The 14391-nt window shown below is 37.2% G+C and overlaps 1 protein-coding gene across 1 annotated transcript in view; it reads left to right on the top strand.

Moving 5' to 3' along the window:
- RGS22 (regulator of G protein signaling 22) overlaps positions 1–14391 on the top strand; it is a 63632-nt gene that overhangs the window by 30146 nt on the left and 19095 nt on the right. The window contains exons 14-17 of the mRNA XM_075024373.1: positions 115–216; positions 6113–6307; positions 10881–10973; positions 11495–11661. Of these exons, the coding sequence (XP_074880474.1) occupies positions 115–216; positions 6113–6307; positions 10881–10973; positions 11495–11661 (557 nt within the window). The remainder of the gene's footprint in view (positions 1–114; positions 217–6112; positions 6308–10880; positions 10974–11494; positions 11662–14391) is intronic.

Genomic DNA, 14391 nt, shown 5'->3' with positions numbered 1-14391 from the left:
AGCTTGATTTATGATGACCCCAAGGAGCTAAATAATTACTTGCATTGGAAAGTCAACCTTTTATAAAGCTGTGATATTTGGGTAGCAATAACTTACAATATTTCTCATCTCTAGTTGTGGAAGAACAGTGTGTACTTTTGGTTTGACCTACAGGCTTATCATCAGCTTTTCTACCAAGAAACTCTTCATCCTTTTAAAATATGCAAGCAAGCTCAAGTAAGTCGTAAATAATGTGTTTTCCCTTTGCAAATACATTTGTTCATTCCCTTCACAAATACATTTATTCAGTGTAAAGACTGAAAAGAAGATAGAAAGTAGAAAAGTTTCCAAATCTTGGCAACCCACACCAAAGTAAATCTGGGTTGTGGACAATAAAAGAAGCTCTTTGGATTTTTTCCATGGAATTTCTTGATTTAAATGTTAAACATGCATAGTTTGATTTCTAGACTCTCCTGCCTGTTCCCAGTTTATCTATTATACTCAGTTTACCTAATCTCCCCTTTGCTACTCTGTGTCATATTTGGAAACTGTCTGCTTAGTGTTAACATCAAAGATAATATGTTTTATAAATCATATAATTGTGCTGTAGCTTTCCTTCCATCTCCCGTGGGTTAGAATTTCAGGTCTCACAGTCCAGACCTTAGAAAATGACCTTAGTCATGAAAATGGACCTTTCAGTTGTCAGTCCTGTTTTTCTTTTTCTGACTGTCAGGGCATCATTATGATCTTTTCGCAGTCATCATTCCCCCCCCCACCCCCCCCCATTTGATCTTTAGACCCTCACGTACTGTCAAGCGGAACTGATATTTCCTATAAATGAGCATTCTTAATTGAGCATGCACTTTAAGTCAGGGAATAAAACAAAAGTCAACAGGTTCACCACAGGCCATGGGTGCTGATAGCTGTTACTGACTGCAGAATAGTCCGATAGTGCCAGGGAAGGAGGCTGAAGCAGTGTGATATCATTAGAAGAATTCCAAGCAACTTTTAAAATCACTTTGTGAAACTTTGGTCTGTTTTTCCTCTGTAAACCTTGTGTAGGAGTATATCCCATCTGCATATTTCAATATACGCTGTAATAGAGCTACTTCACATGTCGTTGGAACAAATATCTGTAGAGAGTAGTGGAGAATAATCTCTTTGTATGGCTTATGTTACTGAGCATCTGGACTTCCTTGAATTTGTCGTCTTTTCCTACTTGGAGGTTTTACTGGGGCAAATGAAAAAATTTTGCATATTTGTCCAGAATTCTCACCTGAATCAGTGTTACTTGTACAGAAACTCCAAGCAGAGGCTGAGGCACAGAGTCCTCCCTCTGTCCTGCCACACACACTGGCTAACTTGAACTGCTACCCTATTTAGTTGTTTTCTCCTCCAGCTCTACTTATGGCCTGAGGCCGAGGGCAACTGACTGTCTCCCATATCTGCCCAGGCCCATGTGTGACTAGGGACCCCGCTCACAACAGGCATGCAAATTAACCTTATCTAGACTGTGTCTTCACTTTCCTATATGTTTTGTTGCAGGCTAAATCTTAATTATGGTCCATGATGATTTTCAGTTTGCTTTCATTTCACACCAGCTTACACTCTTCCTGCAGTGGTTGCATAGCTGAAAAATAAGGCTCAGGTCTTTTTTTACTTTTCTTATCTTGTTTCCAGTGCTGGCCTGGTGGTGACAGCAGAACATCGTACAATCAGTGTTACCAGGCAATTGCAGAGAGCTACATACACATAGCCATTAAAGTAAATACATCAAAACGAAATATGTGAAACTGTTCCATTAGCATAACTAACAGCTGAAATGTAACATAACAAATCAACACATGTGCTGCAACATTTGGTATCATTCTCAAGCTTGCCTTTTAAGGCTGCAAAAAAATTATTCTTGTTTTCATTGGAACACAGTAAAGAGTCAAGCTGCATCCAATCTACAAGGTCTGCTTATGGAAGAGATGCCTTCCCAAATTCTGCGCTCACCTTTGGCACAATAAGATAGTAATTCCATATACTCCTAAGAGAATGTGGATCAGATTCACACAACACATCATCATATATATTTTACTATTTATTACAGAAAGAGACATCCAGAGTATTCTGTATGTGTTCTCCCTGCTTCCTGTTAGAAACAAGAGCAAACCTGGATTGCTGTGTATCTGCTACTCATTGTTTAATTTGTTAGGCATTTTTATCTCAGCTTTATGATAGAGTAAGAAAATGCATTCTAAGGTGTATATTCAGTCATCCAGAGAAAGAAACTACAGTGAGAATGAAATCTGATGGATAAATAAAATGATGAGTACTGGTAATCATCCAGGAACTTATATGGTTATTCACTATAAACATAAGCACGGGAGTGTAAAATAAATTGGGAAAGAAAAGCAATAAAGAAACACATATTGTAGTTTTGGATTTAAAAAATAGTTATTTAGAGTTACAAAATTTAATACAATTATGGGAAGTACAATATTTTAACACTAGAATCTATTTAAAGGGAGTTATCATTACTGTGAACTTTTAGGGTCAGACACAAGATTTATGTTAGTGGAAAGTGATGATGGGGGTTAAGGCAGTTTAGCCTTTCCATTTAAGACCAGCCAGTGCATTGTATTCTTCCATCATACGACTCTGTCAAGCAGCTGCATAAGACCCTCGTTTAGATCAGAGCAGTATCCACGCCTTTGGGCAGCAACACAAAGCACTTGGACTTACATCTTTTCTGTGTTTCTTGCTTCACTCTAGTTATTCTGAGATTGCTTACCAAAGCCTTCTCATCTGGGGATGAATTCACACCAAAACCCAAGGCCTGAACAATCCCTGATTTGGAAGTCATAAATGAGGCCAAAGTCTTAACCTGAATTTCCTAAGCATTTTGTATGTTCAGATTTGTTCAATTGTAAGTAATTTCAAGATGCAAACTCTGACCAAATTTCCAGATAGGGTTTTGCGTTCAATCCATTACTTATTCTAATATATTTATAGGAAAATATATAGCTGGCAGGTAGGAAAATTCTTTGTATTTTACAAAAGGAATAAAGCATTGAATAAATGAAGTATGATGTCACATGCTTAAGATTTTTGTATTAATTTGATAACCTCTAAGTTAATTTAATGTGATTTTTTTCCTGTTGATCCTTTAGGAGATTGGCTAATATAACATTTTCACTATTCCACTGAGATTCAGAAAACCACAGGACTTCCATGACATGGGAGTCAAAAAAGGGCTATGAATATTCCTTTTTAAAGGATACAATGTATTTTTCCCCTATATCTTGCTAACTTCCTTGTCCAGTATTGAAGGCTGTGAACGCAGACACTTTGCCTCTTTTTTGGCATGTCTAGAACTCTTTGCAGTTGGTTTTCTTGCAGTCCTTGCATTCAAATCAGTACAGATCTACAGATGCACCTGAACCCTCAGCAATGGGCACAGGGATGAAAGCTCCTTCTCATTTCTCCTTTATCTGCAAGTGCATGCATTCACTTTGTCACTTTTACTTGGTGGGTCAAATCCCATAGCAGTGGATTCTTAGAAGAATTTAAGCAAAAAGATGGCGTCATGCCAAATCCTCAGGCACTGTAAATCTGTATCCTTTGAAAGTGAAGAGGCCATCCTGATTACAGCACTAAGGGTCTGGCCCTTTGGGTTTGGAAAAGTGTACTTCTACAGCTAGCTTAACCACATCTAAATTTCTGCTTCACATGTATTACCAACCCTAATTATTGTTTCTGGAAAAAAATGTCTGTCTTTACTATGGTCCAGTTTTGCATGTGAAATTATACAGGACTGGGGGCAGTTCTGCAGGTAGAGCAGCCTGCAAAGGCTGTCCCTAATATGGCAATACATTACAACAGTGTTTATGTGAGCAGATTGTCAATAGTTTTTGGCCAAAGTTTCCTTAGTCTGGGCAATTCCTGACTCTGTAGGCTGATACTTTTTGTCAGGTCTAAAGAAGAGCGGCAATTATACTCAAGTTAAGCCATTTTATACAAAATCATGGGGGAAAGAAGAGTTCCGCCCAAGAAACTTGTGGAGTGTTCATTTTGATTTTATTCTTAATGCTATGCTAAAAATGATCAGCCATTTGAGGAACCAGGTTAAATGTGTGTTAAAATATCGAGGACCTATTTTGGATCCTTTTCACCAATTTACAGATCCCTTGTGTAGTTTTATGAGTCATAACAGGTGGAGCAAGGTAGCCCTAATGACAAATAAAATGGTTAACCTCTCTTTAAAAATTCTATTTTTAAAGATACCACATCTTTATATCATTGGACTGGTCCCTTCTAATTTGGCTATTTTATATGTTAAATGTTTTGGATCAGACTAGAACATGATGTAACTGAAACTTTACTGGTGTTAGGGTTCTTCAAAATAACTTCCAACTTTTGAAATCACTATGAATCTAATTAATGCTGTCTCTGTTAAATTTAAATTTATTCGGGGATTTGCTAGAAGGGCATAATTTAGGATAAAAGTGGTCTTGTTCTTCAGCTAGGACTCTTCCTTTCTTTGACCTTACCCTTACACCTGCAGGTCTTTATTGCACTGATAACATGGGCCACAACAGCCACAAACCATCTTTGTTTTCAGGGATTAGATCTATTTAGAAAGGGAGTGGAATCCTGCATAGACAGTAAATATAGTAATCGTAACAAGTTCTAACTGGGGGATGGATGTCAGCCATCATAGCCTTGTATTCCTCAGTGACCTGATATCAGGAGAGTCTAAAGGGTCTGCTTCAAATTTCTAAGGTCCAAAATAATGGGGATGTAGCCTGGTACTGTTGCTGTTTGAAAGAAAGAGTCTAATAAATCAGAATTTCATTTAAAACAAACAGAAACATAATTATTTAATGTATTCAAACATTCTCCCACTGTGCCTGAAATCTAAACACAACAGTGTTTTATTACTGCTTGAACACTGAGTAAATGTATTATTTCTTTTTCTACTGCTTTGTACATCTGCTAGTTACAGCTGGATTCTAGCAACATAAGGAAAACAAGAATTATCAGAAACCTGCATTCTTCGTTGTCAAAACTGTGTGATAATAAATAGTGAAGATGGGCTCCTCAGTGCCACCCTAGAGAGAAATTCTGATTTATGCTACTAATCTGTCCCCCTGACCATATGTTTGAAAATTAGTTAGACTTTGACAATATGAAGAAGAGAAAACATTTATAAGTATATGAAATTTATTATGGCAGCATCTTTTTTCACTTGAGTTCCTAGCTGCAGTCAGAATCATGATGTATTAGGAAGATATTCTGGAATGTCTTTTTCCAAGATATTTCTGGAAGAAAGTGTTTTTCTCTGAGTTTTCAATGTTATTTTTCATAGCAACTTATGAAACCTTTAAAAAACCAAGAATTTGACTTAGGGGACTATTTAAAAAAAAAAATCATTTGAAATAAAAAAATTACTCTATGCTTCAAGAATGAGCTGCTAGTGAGAAGGAAACATTCTCCAGGTTCAGCTTTCTTCTGTTTGAACATGCTGAATAGCAAACTCTGTGTACTTCATAAAAAAGCATGTTGTAAACCTTGCTTTGGTAAGGATTTAGACCTCAGTTGTGCAGTGGTATCTTCTGTTACAGATCCTGTACCATGATGGAGTCTCACCAATGTCAAAGAACTGTGCAAGAGAATCTCCACACAGAATGAAATTTTATAATTTTTCATTCATTTTAACCTTACATTTACAAATTCCCATCTATTCAGAAGAAGTAAGACTCCTTCACAAATTGGCCCAGCAGATATTCTGCAAAACAACAATGTGACTTCATGAAGAATGCAGTTGGTGTAATGATTGTGGTTATCTGAACCCAACTAAGAATCAGCCAAATATCTCCAACCAAAAATTACATTAAGCATCATTTTGTGATCTAACCATTTTAACAAGTAGGAGTAAAAATGGCAGAGAGGTCAGTTATGGCAATAACTGAATTTTGGACAAAACAGTAATATTGGTAAAAAGAAGGCAGGTGTAATTAGATATATGTTCAGAATATACAGCAGGGCAGTGGGGGACAAATATGCATTAATTCTCTCCTTCAATGGACTGTGACCATTGGAAGGGATGATGGCTAAGAAACAGTTTTCTTCTGTTTTATTGTAGTTCCTTTATGCAACTTACATTGCCCCATCTGCCAATATGGACATTGGACTTCATCAGAGTAAGAAAAACGTGATTTATCAGAAAATTGACCCAGCTTTTGAGGATCTTTTTGACCTAGCAGAAGAATATATCCTCACTGTTCTGCTAGAACCGTGGATGAAGATGGTGGAAGCAGACAAATATACTTACGGAAAGGTAACTGATCTCGATGACACCATGAAAGATTCTTATGCTGGGGAAGAAATTCACAGGAGCCTTCATATGCAACCCTGTTACATTTATAGTCAAGAAGGGAGAACTATTACAGGATGTTTTGCTTACCCACTCCTTTCTATGCTGATGCGTGGAGTAGGCTGAGCTTCCTGTGGAGAGCAGGCTTCCCGTCTGAAAGGAAGGTGCAGGCTTCATAGACCCCTTCGTCTGAGAATTAGGGAGTAATGGATCTTGCTAGGGCAAAATTTCTCTTTGGACTCAGGAAGTGTCATGTTTCTGCAATCTTATCATTGATCAAAAGTAATTTTCTTATGATTGATTGCCCACAAGCCTTCTATGTTTTTCATGATAAGCACAAAATAAGCTGTTTCTAGAGTGTGTTGTGGTTTAACCCCAGCCAGCAACTAAGCACCACACAGCTGCTTGCTCACTCCCCCCCACCCAGTGGAATGAGGGAGAGAATCGCAAAAAAAAAAAAGTAAAATTTGTGGGTTGAGATAAGAACAGTTTAATAGAACAGAAAGGAAGGAACTAATAATGATAATAATAACAACAATATTAAAATGACAATAATAATAATAAAAGGACTGGAATATACAAGTGATGCACAATGTAAGTGCTCACTACCTGCCAATCGACACCCACTTAGTACCCAAGTGGGGATTCCTCCCAGCCCCACTCCCCCCAGTTTATATACTGGACATGACATCACATGGTATGGAATACCCCTTTGGCCAGTTTGGGTCAGCTGCCCTGGCTGTGTCCCCTCCCACCTTCTTGAGCCCCTCCAGCCTTCTTGCTGGCTGGGCATGAGAAGCTGGAAAATTCTTGACTTTAGACTAAACACTACTTAGCAACAACTGAAAACATCAGTGTGTTATCAACATTCTTCTCATACTGAATCCAAGACATAACACTATACCAGCTACTAGGAAGACAATTAACTCTACCTCAGCCAAAACCAGGGCAAGTGTCAATACAGTGATGTTAGGTCCATGTTAATTGTATCAAGTATTTCTTGGTGTTTAGAATTAAAGTGCAGCTACTGCTTAGCATAAGAGGAGATGTGATATAGTGATCCAGCTGTATTTGCCCTGAACACTTTTTAGATAGCTGCCCTGCTGGCTTCCTGAAGTAGGTGGCTCAGTTGTGTAGTCAGTTCTAATCCCAGAAAGCCTCTGAAGGCTTGAATTGAGCAGGCTCATGGAGGTCAGAGGAGATGGCTGCAATCCTGACTGCTTTTGACAAATAAGAACAAGAAATGGTAGAGGAAGTGGTGGATGCTGTGGTGCTCTGTTCTTTGTAAACTTACCTGCAAGTTACCACCTGTATGTCAGACTTCTAATTCTAAGTCTTTAACATCTCTCTCTTGGATATGGAAGGAGAAACTTACAATGGGCAATCAGGGTTTTGCATTTCTCCACTATGACCTTAGATGAAGCATTGCCATTTTTACAGCAGTATTGCCAGCTTCTTCAGCACTTTGCAGCTGAGGAGATTCATGAAGCAGAGGTCTTATCCACATTTTTCTGTTTAATAGTCTTTGATGAGGTATGTTTTTCCTTATGGGTTTATGTAAATGTGTCTTGAGTCATTTTATATCTTCAGCCTCACTATAGCAGTCGGTTTCATGGTTTAATCATGCAATAGGAGAAAAAAATGCTTATCTTGGTTTGTTTGCAAACCCCTCTCTGAGAATTTCACCCAGTGCCCTAGTTTTGTATGCCATGAGGAACAGTGAACAATTGTTATCTTGGCATATTCTCAATGTTTCTATGCTTTTACATGTTTCTGTTGTATCCTACTTCAATTACATCTCTTTGAAACTCAAGAATCCTAGGCTATTTGACCTCTCCTCTTACAGAAGGTATTCCATACCTTTGTTACACTTATCACCCCCATCTCTATCTGTTATTTTATATTCTTTTGATGAGATGCAAGCAGTACTCAAGATCTGGATGCACTAAGGATTATCCAGTGGCAGAATCATGTTTTCTGTTTTGCTCTTTGTTCTTTTCCTAATTGTTCCTATGATTCTAATTGCCTTTTGACTCCTGGTGAACTTTGAGTGGATGTGCAAAATGTAAGCTAATAGCCATCTGCAGATTCCAAGATCTCTTTACTAAGTAATAACAACTAATGGAAAGCCCTAATTTGGAGCTCACTGGAATGACTTAATGTTTATTGTTGTTGAATTCAGCTGCCCTTTTATCATGCAGACGTTAAAGTGTCCTGAAATCCTGCAGCTCTTCGCAGTCAATTTAATATTTTACTCTGTGGAATTGTTTTGCAAACTTTGTTGTCCCCTCACTCACCTCCTTTTCCAGATAATTTCTGAATGTTTAAAAAAACAACCTCAGTGCAGAACCCTGTGAGACTCCAATAGGAACCCCACCCCATAATAAAAGTTATTTATTTATTTATTTATTATTTTCTACCTTCCAATTAATTCATAAGGGGACCTCTCTCTCATCCTGTGATAACTTAATTTCCTTAAGAAACTTTGAAAGTTTGAATATTGAAAAAAACTTACTAAAATGAAGTATGCTAATCCAAAGACATCTGCAAAATACTCTCTTTGCATTTCAGTATCTTTTCTAAGCTTTCAGATAAATTATTTTTTTCTAAGCTATTTCAGCTATAATTGTTTGTGACCTGCAAAACACTGTGTAATTGATCGATGCTTTCATTAATCTGAAATTTTATTTACTTTCTATCAGACTAGTTTTAGTCTTTTGTAAATGTATATTTTCCATGTGTATGATCAATACTAGTTGTCTAGTATCTATTGCCAGTCCTCACTGAGTCAAGTTATCGACTCAGCTGAGTATTATTATACATCATTTTTTTACAAAAAGGACTCTGCTTTTGAGCACTCTCCCAGTACAGTGTTTTCACTGCTTCTAGCGATGGGAGAATTGCTCCAAAGTAAGAATTGAAAATATAAACTTTTGCTTTAAGTTAAGTTAATACATGTGTCAGTTTATACCTCCTTGAGTTAACTGAGGGATAATCTATTGCCCTTTCAGTTTAGATGATGCTTTGCTTTGCAAGTGTAGTTACGTGCAGACTTCTCAGTGCCCTAATAACACAAACATCTTAATCAGAGCATGAAAAAACAGAACTAAATCCTTTTGAGTGCACAATACATGCATTATAATACACAGACATAAAACGACCTGTTCTAGGAGGCACTAGAGTCTCTTTGTACTAGGCACGGGCTGATGTTCAGGCACACTCCTTCCCAGCACAAAGACAAGGTCTGCATTGTATTTTGTTCAGTCCCTGGCTCTACTCTTCCCCTTTGTTCTACCATACAGCAGGATATATTTGGCCCATAATGAAACAAGATATTTTATCAAGAATTAGGTGAGTCCAAAATTGTTTATTTGGGACACGGTCAGTATGTATCTACATTTTTATCTTTAAATGAAACACGAAAATGGGAGAGTTCCCTTTTATTGTTGACTCTCATCCTGCCTCTATCTGCTTTCTGTTTAAACTTTATGAAAAATGTTCTGAGTTATTTTCCTATTTGCTTTTAAACTACATTTTCTTTTAAAGGAAAGAATACCCCAAAAGCACTTTATAACAGTGGAACAGAGTTACACTGAGCCTGAAGGCATTCAGATAACACGGTGATTAGTGTGGTATTCACACTTAGACAAAAGTGTAATGAGTATTAATTTAAAAACACTTCTCTTGCACATAAACTCTTGTATATTAAAACCACAGCTTTCTAATCTTTGTAAGGGACATGCTAATCAGTATAATGCATTGGCTCAATTTTACTAAATATCCTAAAACCTGCATTTGAATGGTTTAGTCAGTCGAGAGGGTCACCAAACTATTCCTTATGCTGTTACCGATTGTTTGCACATAACATTGAGAACCGCTCTAGTTATATACATAAGGCTTCTAATTAAGTTAAAAAATGCCAATACTTCATCAGTTCTAATCATGCACAATTTATTATTTTAAGGCATTACCTGGTATAAAACTAATGAAGGGGACAAGACTGAAAGTCTGACAGCTTTCACCTTCATTGTTTAGATATTATAGCATCTTTCTTGTCTTAAATTTCCATTTCTGGAAATCTGTGGCACTCTATCTTTTGATATTTCCCACTGAGAGTCATAGTTTCAAAACCTGTTTTTCTGCTTCTCAGCAGCACTTTGACATGCAATCTGCTGCTATAGGCAATCAGGTAAGTCTGAAACAATATACACAATATAATATAGCCACTATGTGCACAATATAATTTAGCAATTCTTTAAATACAAAATTCTTTTCTTAAAGATACAGTTAGGTTATTTAGTGGTGTTCTGTAGAAATCTACATGTCATCCTACACAGATCTGAAAACTTTATTCTACCAGAGCTTTTAGTTAAATTGTTTTTCACAAGGATGTGACTTCTCATGTCTTCTAAACATCAGTCTCATTACTGGCAAACGTATTCTTTTCTATCCACTGTCACTGGCAAGGTGCCCATCCAGTTCTCCATCTTTCTATAATGTGGACTGTAGGGATGACATAAGATATTATTTTTATTAGGTGGAGTTGGTGGAAGAAACTCGACAGCTGGACTCCATGTACTTTAGAAAGCTCCAGGCTTTGCATCAAGAGAGTGGTTCCAAGAAGGATGAGGTAAGACAAGTACCTACTAACAAAAACAAACTCTTTTTCTATCAGAGAGGGTTAACACTTTGAGTATCAGCAATGTAACACTGACTACATGCCAGTTCAGAGAAGCAAGTAGTACGATTTCTACCATACATTTTGGGGAATGATTGACAGCCATTGTGTTAATTACAAATACAGGTCTTCTGTCAGTTACATCAACATCAGACCCCACTGTATGATTGGATTCAACGAGACAGTTTCCACTAAAGTCTGTGGAATGTATTTTGGGACCTTAATCTTGAGTAAATACTTCAATTTCAAGTAAATTACAGGTATATATTGGTTTATTTGATTATGGAACCTGCACACACTGGTATGTTTAAAACAAACATAAAACTAAAGCTGATTAAGAGCTGGAGCCTTAACTCTATTTTCTCAGCAATCTCAAAGCTGTTTTACAGAGACAGAAGTTATCTAACGCAAGGATTATTAGACTGAGCAAAATATAGGGATGAAAAAAGCAAGTGAAATAATTTCTTCCTCAGAGTTCTGTTGCTGACGCTGGTCTGCCATCCTGCCTTGATGCTCTCAAAGAAGATCAGCACTTGCGTCAAGTTCCCAAAGAATTGGCAGGTACTAATCTATCTGACCTGATCCATGACAAAGAGAAGTTAGAACAGTTCTGGGATTTTCTTAATGAGCATTCTGCTGGGTACGTTTCTTCATTATTATTTCACCCATTTCTAAGTTCAGAAGAAATCTTTGTTGGGGATCTTGGCTACCTAGATGTTTCCATTTTTTAGTATTTTTTTAAAATGTGTTTGTATATTTATGAAATACAGATGCACATTTTTCAGGCAACTGAATTGTCTTAACATTTTGGGGGTAAAAATTATCCTGTCTCAACATGTTTGTATTACAGTTCTGCTTTCAGTTTCTGCTTTGATTAGTGGCAAATGCCTGAGCAGACCAATTAGTTTACAATGAGTAAAATTTTATCTTTTTTAGTACAGATTCAATTTAGTACATTTTAAAAATTAAAGCTGAATGTTATAAAAATGTACAAATAGAAGACAGCCACACTATTCTCTCAGCATGAGAACAACCGCAGTTTTGTCTTTGCACTGCTCTGAACAGAATAAAGTACCAGCTTGTAGCAGATACAGTTTATGCAGGGTTTTTGAAAAAGCGAGCCCATTTGTTTAAAAAGGAAGGTCTAAAGAGAAGTTCTAGCAGAAGTAAATGTGATTTTGCCACCTTTTTTTTTCCCCCAAGCCCCACACTAATCTCTATCCTGTTTTAGGGAAAGGCAAATATACTTTTTAAGTAACTGCTAGCAAATTGTTGCTTCCTTCCTTTAACCTGGGTTTGCATGAGCTGATGCTTTGCATATTGCCTACTGCTTCTAGTCAAGCACTGCTATTGTTTTAGATTGGATATTGGTCAGCTTTTTCAAAAGTGTCCACAGATGGACATCTAGCACAGGATTCCCCTAGCCAAGACTCAATGTCATCACTTCTGCTTCTCATCATAGGTTCCCTTTGTAGTCAGAGAGAGAAATACACACTTCTGGACACAATTCTTCTAATTCTGAAGGTAACATCTAAAACTAGTTTGGATGGATCATTCCTAAAGATGGCTATTTCTGCTCACTGACTACAAAAAGAGTGTAGGTAATGAGTTCAGATGGAGATTCTTATGCTGTGGGTGCCTATGGTCAAGTGACTTCTGAGTTAGTTGTCTAGATCAATGGTCTCCAAACTTTTTGATTGTGCACCCCATCAGTAAAAAATTTTTGAGCACGCACCCTCAATATACGTATATTTATTTTTTTATGAATTATATATGTGTGCTACTGAAGTTCTAATGTTTTCTTTCTGCACCTCAGTGAATCATCTTGCATACCTCCCTGGGGTGCACAAACCCCACTGTGGAGACCCCTGGTCTAGACTTCTTCTCTAACTGGGGAAATAGTAGGAATTGCCAGAGAACAGGTCACTGGCTAGGATGGGGTCCTGGACAGGTATGCTGAATTGCCTCTGGGACTTCCTACCTCTCTGTTAATCACAGACAAGTCTCATCTTAAGTGATAGAGCCAGGCAGAGAAATGCTTAATTTATGGAGAAATTTTATTTTGTAAAATTTCATAATGAAGAAGAACATTTGAAAAAGTCTCACAAAACAGTGTTTTAGAGTGGGTCCAGACCTAGTAACTCTGAAGTCCAGCTGGCATGCTACAGTAAAAATGCTTAATGGTACTATAAGCTGAAGGGATCCTAGAACTAATGCAGTCTGGAAAATTTCAGCAAGAAGCAACAAATGTGTCATTTGCTTCTTCATCAAAATTTATGGTTCTGTTATTGCCCAATTGTAAGTGATCCAAATTTCAGGAAGGACAGGCTGCTGAATACCTGGGCACAAATTCTGGTAAGAAACTAAACAAAGTTCCATTAATTAATATTTTGTTATAAATACAGGTTATCTTCACACAATTGCAGGACAATTTGTGTTACTTTGGGTTAGTGGGTTACCACTTGTTAGTCTTGCCAGACTAACTGACTATGCACATGCTCCTGATCCATTGAAAGGAAAAAGTACAGTATGCTATGATAAGCCACCACTGTAAATGGTTTAACCTAACACACTTTAAGATTATATACTTTGCTTTTTATATAAGATGGACATATTTGACCAGTTGTCATAGGTAGATGCCAAGGAGTAACTTCATAAACCACAGCAACTTGGATCGCTTGCATTTGGGTGAACTTTCTCACGTTGTGATGAACTAGCAAATGAGCGAATTTCAGCCTCAATAGAACTTAGGTCTGTAAGGGTCTCAGAAGACTTTTGAAAGGGAGACATCTGTTCTTAAATCAGTCGGATGCTTTTGAAAGTTTTACTCATAGATTAATGCTTTGAAAAGGCCAGTTATTAACCAAATGGAAAAGTGAAACAGATTTGTCTGAATTTAATGTTTCGTATTTCCTGCTGCAAATACAGTGAATGTCCTCATCAAAATGCTCACAAAACTTCAGCTAATAAAATACTATCAGAAAACAGTCATATAAATTAAACTGAAATTGTAGGTATGTCACATATTCCGTCCTCTGGTTTAAAGAACAAAACCAATATATGTTCCATTAAAACAAACTTCAATTGATAGTGTACACTCAAATGATTATGAACAATATATAAATCAAGAATTGCATATGGAGATTATTCATCACTTACTATGAATACTATGATATAAGTTACTGTCAGTAACTTATGAAAAGGCGGCCCACAAAAAGCCCTAGAAACAAAATTTACCATAAATTGTTTTTGCCTGCTTGACTGTGGACTGACTTAAGCTCTAGTACTTCACATGGGGTAGGAAGGGGGTGATTTCTGGGGCTGACATTCCCAACGGTCATCCCTGCTCCTTCTCAGGCGGTATGACGAG

This window comes from Buteo buteo, chromosome 3 (assembly GCF_964188355.1).
Source record: "Buteo buteo chromosome 3, bButBut1.hap1.1, whole genome shotgun sequence".
Taxonomy (NCBI): Eukaryota; Metazoa; Chordata; class Aves; order Accipitriformes; family Accipitridae; genus Buteo; species Buteo buteo.
The sequence above is the reverse complement of the archived record's forward strand: the minus strand, read 5'-3'. Positions and strand labels throughout refer to the sequence as shown.